Source organism: Taurulus bubalis, assembly GCF_910589615.1.
Source record: "Taurulus bubalis genome assembly, chromosome: 15".
NCBI classification, from domain to species: Eukaryota; Metazoa; Chordata; class Actinopteri; order Perciformes; family Cottidae; genus Taurulus; species Taurulus bubalis.
In genome coordinates, this window is record NC_136603.1 from 13,217,872 (window position 1) to 13,230,954 (window position 13,083).

At 40.2% G+C, this 13,083-nt stretch overlaps 2 protein-coding genes across 2 annotated transcripts in view; both read right to left on the reverse strand.

The window, feature by feature from the left end:
• Positions 1-237: 237 nt before the first annotated feature.
• Positions 238-6,395, reverse strand: sp3a (sp3a transcription factor; the record flags this gene model as incomplete). The annotated part of the gene is made up of 5 exons (XM_079231044.1): positions 238-767; positions 1,921-2,117; positions 2,206-2,392; positions 3,380-4,604; positions 6,333-6,395. The coding sequence occupies 5 exons, from the start codon at positions 6,393-6,395 to the stop codon at positions 475-477; spliced, it is 1,965 nt and encodes a 654-aa protein (XP_079087170.1). The 3' UTR covers positions 238-474.
• Positions 6,396-12,512: 6,117 nt separating this feature from the next.
• Positions 12,513-13,083, reverse strand: part of LOC306748287 (obg-like ATPase 1) — a 37,358-nt gene continuing 36,787 nt past the window's right edge. The window contains exon 11 of the mRNA XM_079231442.1: positions 12,513-13,070. Within this exon, the coding sequence (XP_079087568.1) occupies positions 12,969-13,070 (102 nt within the window). The 3' untranslated portion in view covers positions 12,513-12,968. The remainder of the gene's footprint in view (positions 13,071-13,083) is intronic.

The window sequence follows — 13,083 nt, forward strand, 5'->3', positions numbered from 1 at the left end:
TACTTAAAATTAGCTCTGTTGCGAGATTCAATCTTTGCTTAAAGGATGGAACAAACCTTGCTGACGAAGGACATCATAAGAATATACCATGAAAAAAAAGCGAGGAGAAAATTGCTCAACTTACCAATATTCTTTTGTGAAAAACACATTAACACAAAATAGTAGGTTCAAAACAAAATGGCATCCTACATTTCCAACGACATAATATTGTAAAAAATAAGGCATTTCCTTGTGTGTTTACTGCAATGTCATTTTCCACTTTTATCTTCTTTTTGTCTCCCTACTAGTTTTTCCTCAGTAAAAACTGAGTACAGACATGACCTGACGATTTCCGTGTTAAAATATATACTGTATATATACATATATACTGTATATATATTTATAATTTTAGTTTTTCTTCAAAACTCGAATAAAAATGCAGGTAGGAGTACACAGTATGAGAAAGGTTGTAGAAGTTCATAAGTGTAGTGTAAATCACTCCATGACTTCGCTGGCCGCTACCGTGGTGACGAGCTGGAGAGGGATCTCTGCGTTGGCCAGGATGTCCTGGGCGTCGCTGGAGCCCTGCTGGATGCTGGTGAGGATGAGGGTGGTCCCGCCCGCCGTGGTGATGATGCTTTCCGAGGACCCCGCCGATTCCATCGAGGCCACCACAGCGCCGCCAGAGTTCACGCCTTTTTTGTTCTGATGAGTTTTAATGTGCTTCGCCAGGTGGTCGCTCCGCATGAAACGCTTTGAACATTCTGGGCAGACAAACTTCTTCTCTCCTGCCAGAGAGGAAATATAGTTTGAAAGATGAAGAGTGTGATGCTGAATACATTTGGAGAGACTCAAACATGGCATCTATCTGGACTGTATGGTTCATAGGCGAGGAGGCAAGTTTAGGAAAGGGCAGCCAAATTCAATGTGGTTGTCTGAAATAATAAAAAAGGCAGAAATGTCCCTGAAGTCTAAATAATTTGATTGTAATATTATTTGTTGAAATCCAACCCATCACTGACAAATTGATACTATATAGGTGATTACAATTATCACAAATTATAAATCTAGAATTATTAAATACGCAATGCTTCAAGGGATAGTTTGGACTATTTGTTGTGTTGTACGAGATAATTTTCCGCAGTCAGTGTGGACCGTAACAGAATCGCGGTCGGCACGCCCCCCAAAACGTATTTTAGCCACTTAAAAACTACTGTGGTAATACACTGAGTATGGATAAGTACTTATACAAGCCCACTGAAAAAAAAAAAAAAAATCAGAACTATCCTTTTGATATCTGAGCTTGAAGCTGACATTTTTATGAAATGCTACTATAGGCCGTACTGTCAGAGGCCTCAGTCAGTCAATTATATGGCAAAGGCTTGTAAATTGGTCATTTCTCTTTTAAAAGTCTATTCTGGGGGTAAATGTCATCAGATAATATAGATCATTATGTTGTACTCGTATATTTCCCTGGATTTCGTACAGGCTACTACTTCCTATAGCTTACCCAATGACAACAGACGGTAACTGCAGGGAAAGATTTCATTAAACAGCAAATTAGGTAAACTGATACAAGATTGTTCAGATTAAAAAGGAGAATAATGTGATAAACCGAAAAGCCAAACAGCTCACTACAAGTATCTCTTGAAACACTTGTTATTTAATCTGATGTTAACAGATCCTGACTGTCCAGTCTGGATCTAGACTGCATACAAAAAATGTTTAAACCCCATTCTGAACTAGAAAACTGGGAAATCTGGTTGTACTTTTTTCACAATGAAATCAATCCTCAACTGACATTTTACATGTAAATCTAAAGGGGGACAAATGCTGTTAATTCTTACGTGACTCACACTTTGCAGGGCACAAATTAACATATTTTACTGGTGTTTTCCTGATGTGCAAACACAGAGGGAGCAAAAAAAAAAAAAAAGGCACCTGTGTGTGTTCTCCTGTGTCTCTGCAGCTCGTCGCTGCGTGTGAACCTCTTCCCACAGAACATCCAGCTGCAAACAAAAGGTCGCTCTCCTGAATGCCAGCGCAGGTGTGCTCGCAGGTGTGATGTCTTTCCATATACCTTCCCACAGCCAGCAATGTGGCAGATGTGCTGCTTCTTCTTCCCTGTGTTGGATCCCCTGAGGAGCACAGGTACGGACAGTTAGGGTCCCGATGTGTTTATTTCCAATGCAGAGCAGTACAGAGTATGAAGTCCGGTTTACTCACCTCCCACCTGACTCTTTACAGTTGGGGCACGTGCACGCCACTCTGCGCAGCCTCTTGCCCTCTTGACCCAACTGATCCTCCTCATCCACCATCCTCACGCGAAGGTGGGACAGGTCGCTTGTGTTCAGGGTGGAGTCGGTGCTTAGCTGCCAGTCTCCAGAGTCGGGCTCTTCTTTTATCTGAATGTCTGGAAATAATGTGTACGTAAATATCAAGCTCTGGTAAATTTATCAAAAAGCCTTCAGAGAGAGAGATACTCCATTATTCTGTGTGACTGACAGCATGGAAGCACATTTCACAAGTTAAACTTAGTGATAAAATAATTACGTGATTGACAGAAAATGCATCAAAGGCAATTTTGATAATTCAATCAACATACTCTGTGGATTTTTGGCCCACAAGTGGCAGAAAATGGAAGGAAGGACTTTGCTACAATGAAAAACTTCATCATAAGGTTTGGATAGCTATTATTACATACAAACTAAACAAAAACCCATTTAAAGATGCAATGCATTTTGCAGAGATGCTGAATGTAAACAAACTATATTTATAAAGAAAACTCCAATTGTTTAAGCGGATTATCTACGAAGAAATACCAAGTTTATACAATGTCTTTGTGGATTTTTGCTGTATACATTTACAATTGACTAAAATATGGACCATCTTCACAACACATCATATAAATAGCACAGGCTTTACTGGTTGTTTGAGCCAGCGTGCACATTACCAGGTTTGTGAAACTGAAGACGCTAAATGGAATTCAGCCATCATTCATTTCATGATTTACACCTGTGCTTTTCCTGCTGTGACGCATCAAGGTGTCTTCAGTGTAAAAGACCTATTGACTGATTTAATTGTAGTAGTTTAGTAGTCAGTTAGATCCGTACAACAGTACAGATGATTTTACACAGACGGCACATTTAATAAATTAGTGTGACACAAAAGTCGGCAATCTATTTGATATGAAGTGCCATTCTTAAACATTCTTATTAATCAGTATGCCATTTCATCATTAAGGTTAACATTGTGTTCAATTACGACACCACAGAGAAAAATGTATTCGTCATAGATAAATAATCACGACATTGATGACATTGTATGATTTCTAAATATCTATGCAACAAAATAAAAATTAAGTACATTATAAATGTATTAATAAAAAGAGCTACTGTACCTCCAGGATAGTCTGTGTCTCCTTCATGTTGAGCCATTGTGTTGAGTGTCACTGTCTGCAGGTTGGGGATCTGTCCCGTGCTGATACCGACTGGACTGGAACCCAGTGATAGCGTCTGGACTGGTGCCAGGGTTATCTGCTGGGGTGGGGTTGTTGGCAGCTGCAGATTCTGTAGGTTATGCACTCCCTGCACCTGAAAGGTCTGCCATTGTATCTGACCCGACGGTGTGACCGTCTGAGCTTGGATGATGAATGTTCCCGGGTTGATCAGCTGCACGTTTTGCAGGTTCTGCCCAGTTGCGATGGACTGGACCACCTGACCGTTGGTGGTCTGAATGGGTACCTGCTGCAGCTGGATGATGGGCTGAGCTGAAGACACCTGGATGCTTTGCTCCTGGTTCTGTTGGAGGAAGCCCTCCTGGAGACCAGAACTCGAGTCAGATTGCTCTGTAATCACTGATGACAATGAAGTGTGTTGTGTCAGCAGACCTGATTCGTTCGTTTGAATTTGTAGCTGAGAGGAAGACGTTGGCACATAGATCTCATGATTTGCATTTGAGCCATCTACTGGTAGCGTCTGTGACAGGTGATTATCTGTCTGACTGTCCGAGCCATCAACGGGCTGACTCGTTATAATTAGCTGGCCATCAGCAGTGATCCCTGTTGCTATAGTCTGAGCACCAGAGAGGCCAAGGGAGTCCAAGTCCACACTGTTAATAGGAACAAAAGTAATGTTCCCAGGCAAACCAGCAGGCACATTAGTAACAACCTGACCCTGGTTGTTGAAGGTGGCGCTGCCAAGAGAAACCCCCTGGAGCTGCTGGACATTACCAGTCTGTGATATGAGGTTCTGGTTGTTATTAAGGATGTTTGCAGTTGGTGTTATACTGAGACTCTGGCTACCGTCAGGCAAGATCTGAATCTGCCCTGTGGCTCCTTCCATGCCGGAAGTGGAGAAGCTCAGCTGTCCATCTGCTGTTTGAAGCTGAGGAATTACTTGGTACTGAATGTTAGGCACTGAATTGGCAGAGGAGGCGTCCGTTCCCGACGTCACAAAGATTTGCTGACTCTGTAAGTTCTGGAGAGGAAGAACATACTGTCCGTTCGATGTTAACATTCCTTGATTTTGGATTTGTATAAATCCAGATTCATCTTTTGCTGATGTGGTGGAGGTTAAAATCTCCCATTTTTCAGTTCCAGTAAACTGAGTAGATGGATCCGATGTCTGGGGAAATAAATTATTGAAAAAACTAAATTAGGCATTTATTGTTAATTACATATTTTAAGTCCAGTTATAACCTGTTTTTTTTTTCAAATATACAGGAGATATATTTGAGACTTTGTACACAGCGTTTCACATGCATGTTCCTGTTCTTAGTAACTGGTAATCTATGAATGTGATATTACCTGACCTTTAATTCTGTAAGGTTCAACGCTGATTTATCATAAATAACAATACATCAAGAGTTCATACATTCAACTCATACATTTGACAATCTCAGTGGTGTGTCATCCTGCGTCAGCTACTCCGACCCATGAAACAAAATTCCATGGCCGACAGCAACTCCCGCTACACCTAACTACGCTTGAAGGCTATATTTAGCATATTGGCAAAAGCATTTCATGTGATAACATGTAGAAATGTACATCCCAAAAAATAGTCCGAACATCTTGGGATAAGAAGAGCTTAAAAATGCTTGATATATATATACACTCACACAGTTGCTCATAATCAATCTCATCAATAAGCACAAATACAAAACCACATCTTGACCTCCATTAATTTATCTAGAGTTTAACTTCACTTCATTCCCTGATGGACTTTTAGTTAGGGATGTAAGAAAATATCAAAAGTATTGCAATATTATGTTTTGTGATGTGTTTTTGATACAAGTGTATGCAGTAGAGATCCCGTTCTTCTGATTGCATTAAAAAGTTGAATTGTTTTTTTACTCATATTCTACAGATGTGATTTGTTCTTTATAACAGATTTTCCCAACAATTCTATTTTTAAATATTGCAATATATCGCTTTGCCTGCAGTATCACAACACATCGCAATCACACCAGTATCATGATATGTATGCTTGCCCATACAAGCCCTACTTGTGGTTGATGTTGCTTTTTATCTGAGGGCAATACAACATAAGCACGAAGCAATAGAGTGAGTTGCCAGATGTTTACACTACATTAAATATAGAATATCTAGTTACATAGTACTTCCAGTGATAACTGCAATTGCGTTCAATAGGTCATATACAAGGGCCACTGGGTTTAGCCCCAGTACACGTAGCCACATGACCAGAAGGATACGGATGCCCTTACGGAGTCTGTTTTAGTAGTTACTGGTAAAAACATTCCAGTTGATGCAATGAGATATCCACCTAAATGTCAAAAAGTGTAAGCTTGACTACTGTCCAACCACCAACGTTGCTCAGTTGTGACTGAGGACTTAACCTAACTGCTGTGTCTGATCTAGCAGAGGTGCTGACTTACCACATCAGCTACAGCACCTCTGTCCACCTCTGACGACGGTGACCCAACCTTAGTGCAGGTGGTTGCTAGCAGGTCGAGGGGTGATGGCTGAGTGTCCTTCCCACAATAAGCACATTTTAAAAAAGGAAGAAAGTGGTTGTCCATTAGTCTGGGCCACATATAAATAATGACTCATTGCCAAAGAGCAAAGTCTGAAGTTAGGAGGTTAAGGGACTTTCTTGTGTTGAGCCCTGAAGGCAGCACCTATGATAGCACCCACGTGATGTTTAGATCTTACTGGAGTTCACAGCATGTCACTTGAATCCAAGCTAAGGAAGCGGGATTCGTAAACTGCCTGAGAAGAACAAATGAGGGCACAATCCCCCTCTAGAAGTTTGAAACGTGTGAACTTCGGTAAGCTCCACTCAACGACATATGGGAGTCCCAACCCCGTGAGGGAAACATTTACGTTAAGTTACCTGGCTGCCTTGCTCCTGCTGCAGGAAGTCGCTTTGACTGCCGTCCACGTCCAATGCAGCCATATCTTCTGGTTTCATCGGCTGTTCTGGGGCTGTGTAGTAAAGAAAAAGCATACAGCTAAGAGGGGGAACAGCCGAAGCTAACGTGAGCTAAACAAGCCTGATACTCACACAACTAGAGGACAAGCACACATAATAACGTCATAACGTCGACTAGCAAACAATAACACCACAACTGCCGCTACCACCTGAACTAAACTCCAAGAGGAAAATAGCGACGTGGCAATAATTAGTTTGAGACTAGTGATGTGTCCTAGACAAGCTAACGCGGCTAGCTTAGCTCACTCAGCGATGATTAGCGGTATCACAGCATCCACTAGCCTGCGAGCTAATTCAGCCAGAGGATGCCTGTGGTAGCTCGTTAGCTCGGCGGAGAACAAGATATAACGCCGTGTTACGTACCAGTCATCACGTGACTTGTCGTGAAAGGGAGAATCCTGATAGTCACAAGCCAAGGGACATTATCAGCAAATACAATTGATTGTTTACGCGTAGAAATAGGTGATAACTGTCAGATTTTTTTTCTTCTATTTTGATTGACGGGCGGTAGGTAACACAAAGGGTGGGGCCTCCAGTGTTGACTGGGAGTGTTTGCGTCACGCACAGGAAATCCCGCCCCTCCTTCTTAAAAGTGATTGGTTATTCGTTTTTCACACCGCGATGTTATTTGTCGGTGGAAATGTCAATCATCCTTTGTTGGGTTCTTTTCCTGTGTAATATGCGTGTTCAGTTGTACAGTACTGAGGTTGATGGGAGGGAGGGTTGAAGTTTCATTGTTTACTCTCAGTTACATTGTTGTTATCAGTAATTTAAACCTGTTCAGTGAGATGGTTGCGGTTATGCACTATATATACAGTACATACGGTCGCCAGTCTGTGTTTGTGTGTGTGTCATCTGTCTGTCTGCGGTCAGATGTGTTGTGTCAAAACAGTGCAACATGCAGTCACATATTGTGACTGGTGTGATCCTACTATCACAAGATGTTTTCTTATTATAAGTCATTTTTTCAGTTATTGTAATTGAACATACCTAACAAAACACAACTCACGGTTATTTAAATTAACAGATTCTTTATTTCACATATAATGCACCAATAACACATTTCTCCATACTGATACAGATAAAGATCTATAACCAGTGCTCTCCCTTTTCCAAATGTAAAATCTGTATACGTCGCTACGCAATGCTTATTATCTCCACTCGGGTTATATGAACATCGTGTGTGCATGTGTCTGTGAATGAGTGTGCACCTCTGTGTCCGTCCATGGCTAATTTTGCTCTGGTGTGGCCACTTATGGCTGCATGCTCAAGGCCTCTTGTGTTTGCAGTGACTCACACTTTCTCACAACACATTTCATTGCCTGTTTTATACTGCTCGTTTTTATAACGACATTAACTGCCAGCCGACTGGTCCACCAGCACTCTTAACCGGCCCTCTGCTGGTCCGGGCTATACTAGTGATTACAGTGCATCGCCGCCCCATCCCTCATCCCTCATCCCCCAGCTGCTCTGTGCCCAGAGACACATTGGGTTAAAACAGTTTGCTCACTTTTATTGTTTTGGTGTTTAGCTAACTGCTACTAGTACACACACTGATGACATTGGCGCCACTCGACCGCTGTTACACAGGCAGATAACTTGGTGAGTTTAGTTTGGTTTTTCGCCAGATTGCCTGCAGTCCTCTGAGCTTGTTTTGAGTTTGAATAAAGTGTCAGCCTCTTGCTATGACCGACCTCTATGGCTTTAAAAACTGAGCCGGTGGCCTGCTGGAAGTGAATGAAATACAACTGACAGAGGAAACACTGCATTTTACTATGATTCTGACAAAGAAACTGTATTTTAGAATGATGGTTCAAATAAAGGCAGATTAGATCAGTATCTCCTTATTTTTAAGTTCACAAAACAGACTTCTATTTAAGGCATTGTTAGATGAGATTCTCTCATGTGTTTCTGCAAACTTATAATGTCTTACCTGTGAATAGGAAAGTGATCAGCAATTGAGTTTTAAGATGTGCTTTGATTACTAGGACCAAAAGGAACACAATCGAGACACAATCTGAGTTTGTATTTGACATGATTTTCCCCCTCCATCTGATTGTGCACGGTACACCATTGTGAAAGTGCATTGAAATGAGAGCCTGCATGCTATTGTACATGCTCTGTGATGCTATCAGGACCCCACTTCTAAGTATTATTTGTGGTGTGTCAGTTCCTCACAGTGCGCGACCGCAGTGAGGCTATTTCTCTCAACCTTCAATTCAAACTTGGCCCATTACAGCCAGACTACAAAAGCACTTTCCGTGCACTCAGGAGCTCACGGTAGTGAATGGTGGATATTTCCAATCACTCTACTGTCAATCCAAGTGTCAGGTAAACACAGGCCAATGGAAACAGCTTTAGAAAAACCTTTGCAGCTGTGCCTGTCTTACTCCAGGAGTCCTTGGAAAGGTATCAACAATTTCTAGAAAGACCTCCAAGTTAAAGGTAAAAGTCAAATATCCTAAAAACAGCTCAAATGCAACACCCTGGTGGGCGCAGGGGCCTACACAAAATATAACTGCCATGTTTGTCTTCAGACCTGTGAGTGTTGTCACCAGCTCTGGCTGCAAACAAAGGAAATGAGATTTTATTGCAAACCTAGTATTCACTTTGTGAGAGGAATCTGTGAAGTCTGTGGAGCAACTACCCCAGTCATAGCTTCAGCACATCTATAAGGATTCTGTGTGATATATATAACTGTAAATAGGGGCATCAATTACCTTCTCACTGCACAGACCCAGATTTCATTGAGTATTGTGACGGGGAAAATTCAATGATATTTTTTAACAAATCTGATTCGAAATTGATTAGAAATAGTAATGGAAACTTTAATTTTCAAAGCAATAGCCACTGCTCACTGTATTCTTGGGGTGAACATTGTTTTTGAGGCACAGAGCAGAATGGGAAGGATAAGAGGAGCACCAGAGTGAGCCGACAATAGTGTTTCATATTAACATATTGACAGTTGTTTTCATGAAGGTTAGTGCAAGGGAGAGTGACCCCACAGAGAAACTGCCCTGCTGGAGACACCTCGTGGGACACTGTAAATGGGAGCTGAGAGAGAGAATTGAAGTGTGGATGGAATATCAAATCCCTGTCTGAACTGATATAATGTCTGAACTATATAATATCACTGTTATACGTAAGTAAGAGCTGCAAGGTTTCTATAATAGTTTGTAATGTGATAGTTCAAAATATCTTTAACATACAGATGTAACACACAAACACATTTAGTATCAGAATTTCACATATACAAGACATTTTATTACAGTTTTCAGTCGCTCTCATGACAAAACAAAACAAAGACAATATGGTTGCACAAAGATAAGCAAACAAACAGTTTTTATGCGTAAAAATAGAAACAGCAATTAGACAACCAGCTCAAAGTATCTATATGTGGAATAATTGTTGGTTAGATGTGTGTAAACGTGGGTTGAGGTCTGGTTGGTAATGTGTATTACAAGCAGGTCAGTGCAAAGATCACTGAAGTAATATGATATATATATATATATATATATATATATATATATATATATATATATATATATATATATATATATTACATTTATCTATGTACAGATGAGGATGATGTGTGTCTGTTAAAAAGCAGATTTACACTCAGTGGCCACTTGTACAGTAAAATGTAACCTAATCAATAGAAAAAGAGATATATACTTTATTCATCCCCAGGGGGGAAGTTACAGAGTAAACATACAAATATTAAGTATGGGAAATACTCAATATATAAAATACAATAAAATAGCATAGCAGAACACAGCTGTTTTGCCATACAGTCTACTTTTATAAAGCCTATACTGTTGTTATACTGGACTGCATTATATTGATCTCAGTAATGACATCATTATACATGTCCTCAGTCATAAATATAATATCATTTACATATTGTTGGTGCAATAAGAACTGCAGATGTGAACAAAATACTGAATTTGTCAATCTGATTATGGTTTAAACACTTCTTTCTGTGGTGCCTAGCTTCTACGGTGTTTCTTTCTCTCAGGTTCTATTCATCTGACGGAGAGAGCAATAAATCAAAGCACCGAGATGAATCATGATAGGTGAACACAATAGTTGCATTAACTTTTATCAATGAACATGAAGTGTTATTTTAGTAAAATCTTGATTCTACATTGATTTCATGTTTGTTCTTTGCACAGTATATGATGCATGTGACAGACAGAGAAGTCACAATGGCAATAATTATAACATGGCAACACTTTTATTATCGTCCAAAATAATTCCTCTCTGTAATGATATGATACAATGTGTTTACAATAACCATTGCACAATCCCTTGTGCATCGTAGCTGCTCTAAAAAATGCTGTAGTTATTTATCTGTGTATTTGTTATATGTAATACATTCCTGTTTTTTAAAGTTCTTCAATAGTCTTTGGTGTGCATGTGATTTACAATAGCAGTCGGTTTTCCGGGGTGTGTGTTTGAAAGCAAGCTTTCCACGCTGAGCCTTCTTGGTTTGATGCCACTGCGGTTTGCCTCTGGGCAGAGTGGCACCACTTGATTGATGGTGCTGACAGAACATTTGTACCAACAGAGGTTCCGTCATATTTGGACTTGTTTTTAATTAGATGTACGCCGAGGTTAAACCAGTTAGAATTCTTTACCAAGCCACTTACGACACCTGATGTTGTTTATATCAGGTGCTTATGTTTGCATATATACTTTAAAATGTGCTCAAGTCAGGACAGAAAGGACATCCAATGAGTTTATAATTCAGAATGAAATCATTATATTATTATAATTCTTGCCTCTTTGTTATGGTGTTTTGTTCCTATTCTACATCTGCATGATTCTAAAAAGCTTTATTTTTTGCTCTGACAATATTTATTGTCATTTTATGAAAAACAAAATATTCCACGCCCCAAACCACTGGGAACAACTCGTCAATCTTCGAGCCTCAAAACTACAGCAGATGAAAATGTGGGATTTAAGTTGGCCAACACCACCACCACCACCCTGGGAGGAATGCAAAGCCCCTATTGTGTTCTCCAGAGGATCGGTATGGTTTCACTTAGAAAACAGTGAGCTGAAAACAGCCTGTTGTTGCACAGAGGACAGTATATGAGAGCTGTAAATGTTGCTCTACTGCATGAAATATATTTAAGTCATTAAAATCAGTGGTTAATGCTAAAGCAACCAGGCAAAGAAAGCTTAATGTTATTCCATACACATGTTGTCATCCTTCTTTCGTTCCATCCAACCACAATAAACACTATCCTATATTTTGCCACTGATCTCAAACCTCAAAGACTATAATCGACCTTATTTCCATGACAAACACTGTGCTTTGTAGTGCTAGCACAGGCTCGGCTCCTTTCCAAAACTTGGATATGCAATACTATCTCCGTAAAATGACAGTTTTTATTCAATCTTTTTGTTCCCATCAAAAGGCCATTTTGTTCTCTGCAGTCTTAATGGTTACACGATATTCACCAAAGCACTGCTGATCTACAGCTCTTTGTTCGGACTCCCATGGAGAATACAATCTTACTTTGGAGCACTGCGGCTGCAGCCATACAATTCCATCAGCATAAAAGCTTCACAAACACTTACACACAAAGTATAGAGGCGAGAAAAACACTACTTCAGACAACAGGAATCGTTTTCTGGTTGTGGATTGTGTCAACCTCTATTTTCATACTATACAGAATATCACAAGATGTGGACTTCTTTAAAAATAAGAATATGTTTGAATGAATATTTCTTCATGTTTAATTATATTTACTTGTAGGTGTGTATTTGCCTTCAATGTTCGGGGACAGGAAAATAAAACTGTAAACATAACAAAGATGCTATATTAAGGGTTTGTAACAAAGTACTGGAGGGAAAGTAAAAGAGAGGACACACATATTCATCAATCATAAATGAAATTGATGTTGTAAATGAAAGGTTAACTCAATCATTTTACAAATAATAATTTAAACTGACCAGTTCTTTTGGCCGAAACACCTGCATCCTGCATGTGCCCTTCTAAAATCAGCATCACTTAACAGATTTAATTATAATTGTCCCCTCTCTGCTATACAGTCAATGTCAGCTGTGTCTTTTAATTCTCTAATCAGTGGTCGGCAGGACCACTATCACCATCCCCATGCAGCTTCCCACTCAATACAGACATCCCAAAACACACACAGACTGGTTTTGTCAAATGTTTTATTGAGTGTAGACATCTGGGCTACTGTAAAACATGCATTATCTGCAGAAGGGGGAGAAGAGCAGGTGGCATTGTCCCCGCTGTCAGCTGTGTCAGTGCTGGCACCCGTGATGGAGATTAATGAGGTATCTGGAGAGTAATATGCTCCTTCAAATGCTGCAACAATTTGGAGTGGGGGCCGATCCTGATCTTAAATAGCAAAGCTGTCAGAGTTTACTGAACCTGTGCTTTGGATCAGAGGGGGGATTTTATCCTAATGTGAGAGCGTGGCAATGGGTCTCAGGCCAAAGAAGACAGCAACGGGTCAGAAGAACTAGTCAGTTATGTAAACAAACAGATTGTTCTTGTCACTTTTTCTTTGGTGCATTTGGGGTGTTAAACTTGAAAAAGATGATGTCTCCATCTTCAACAACATAGTTTTTGCCCTGTTGTCTGTATTTCCCTGCTGCCTGTAAGATAAGA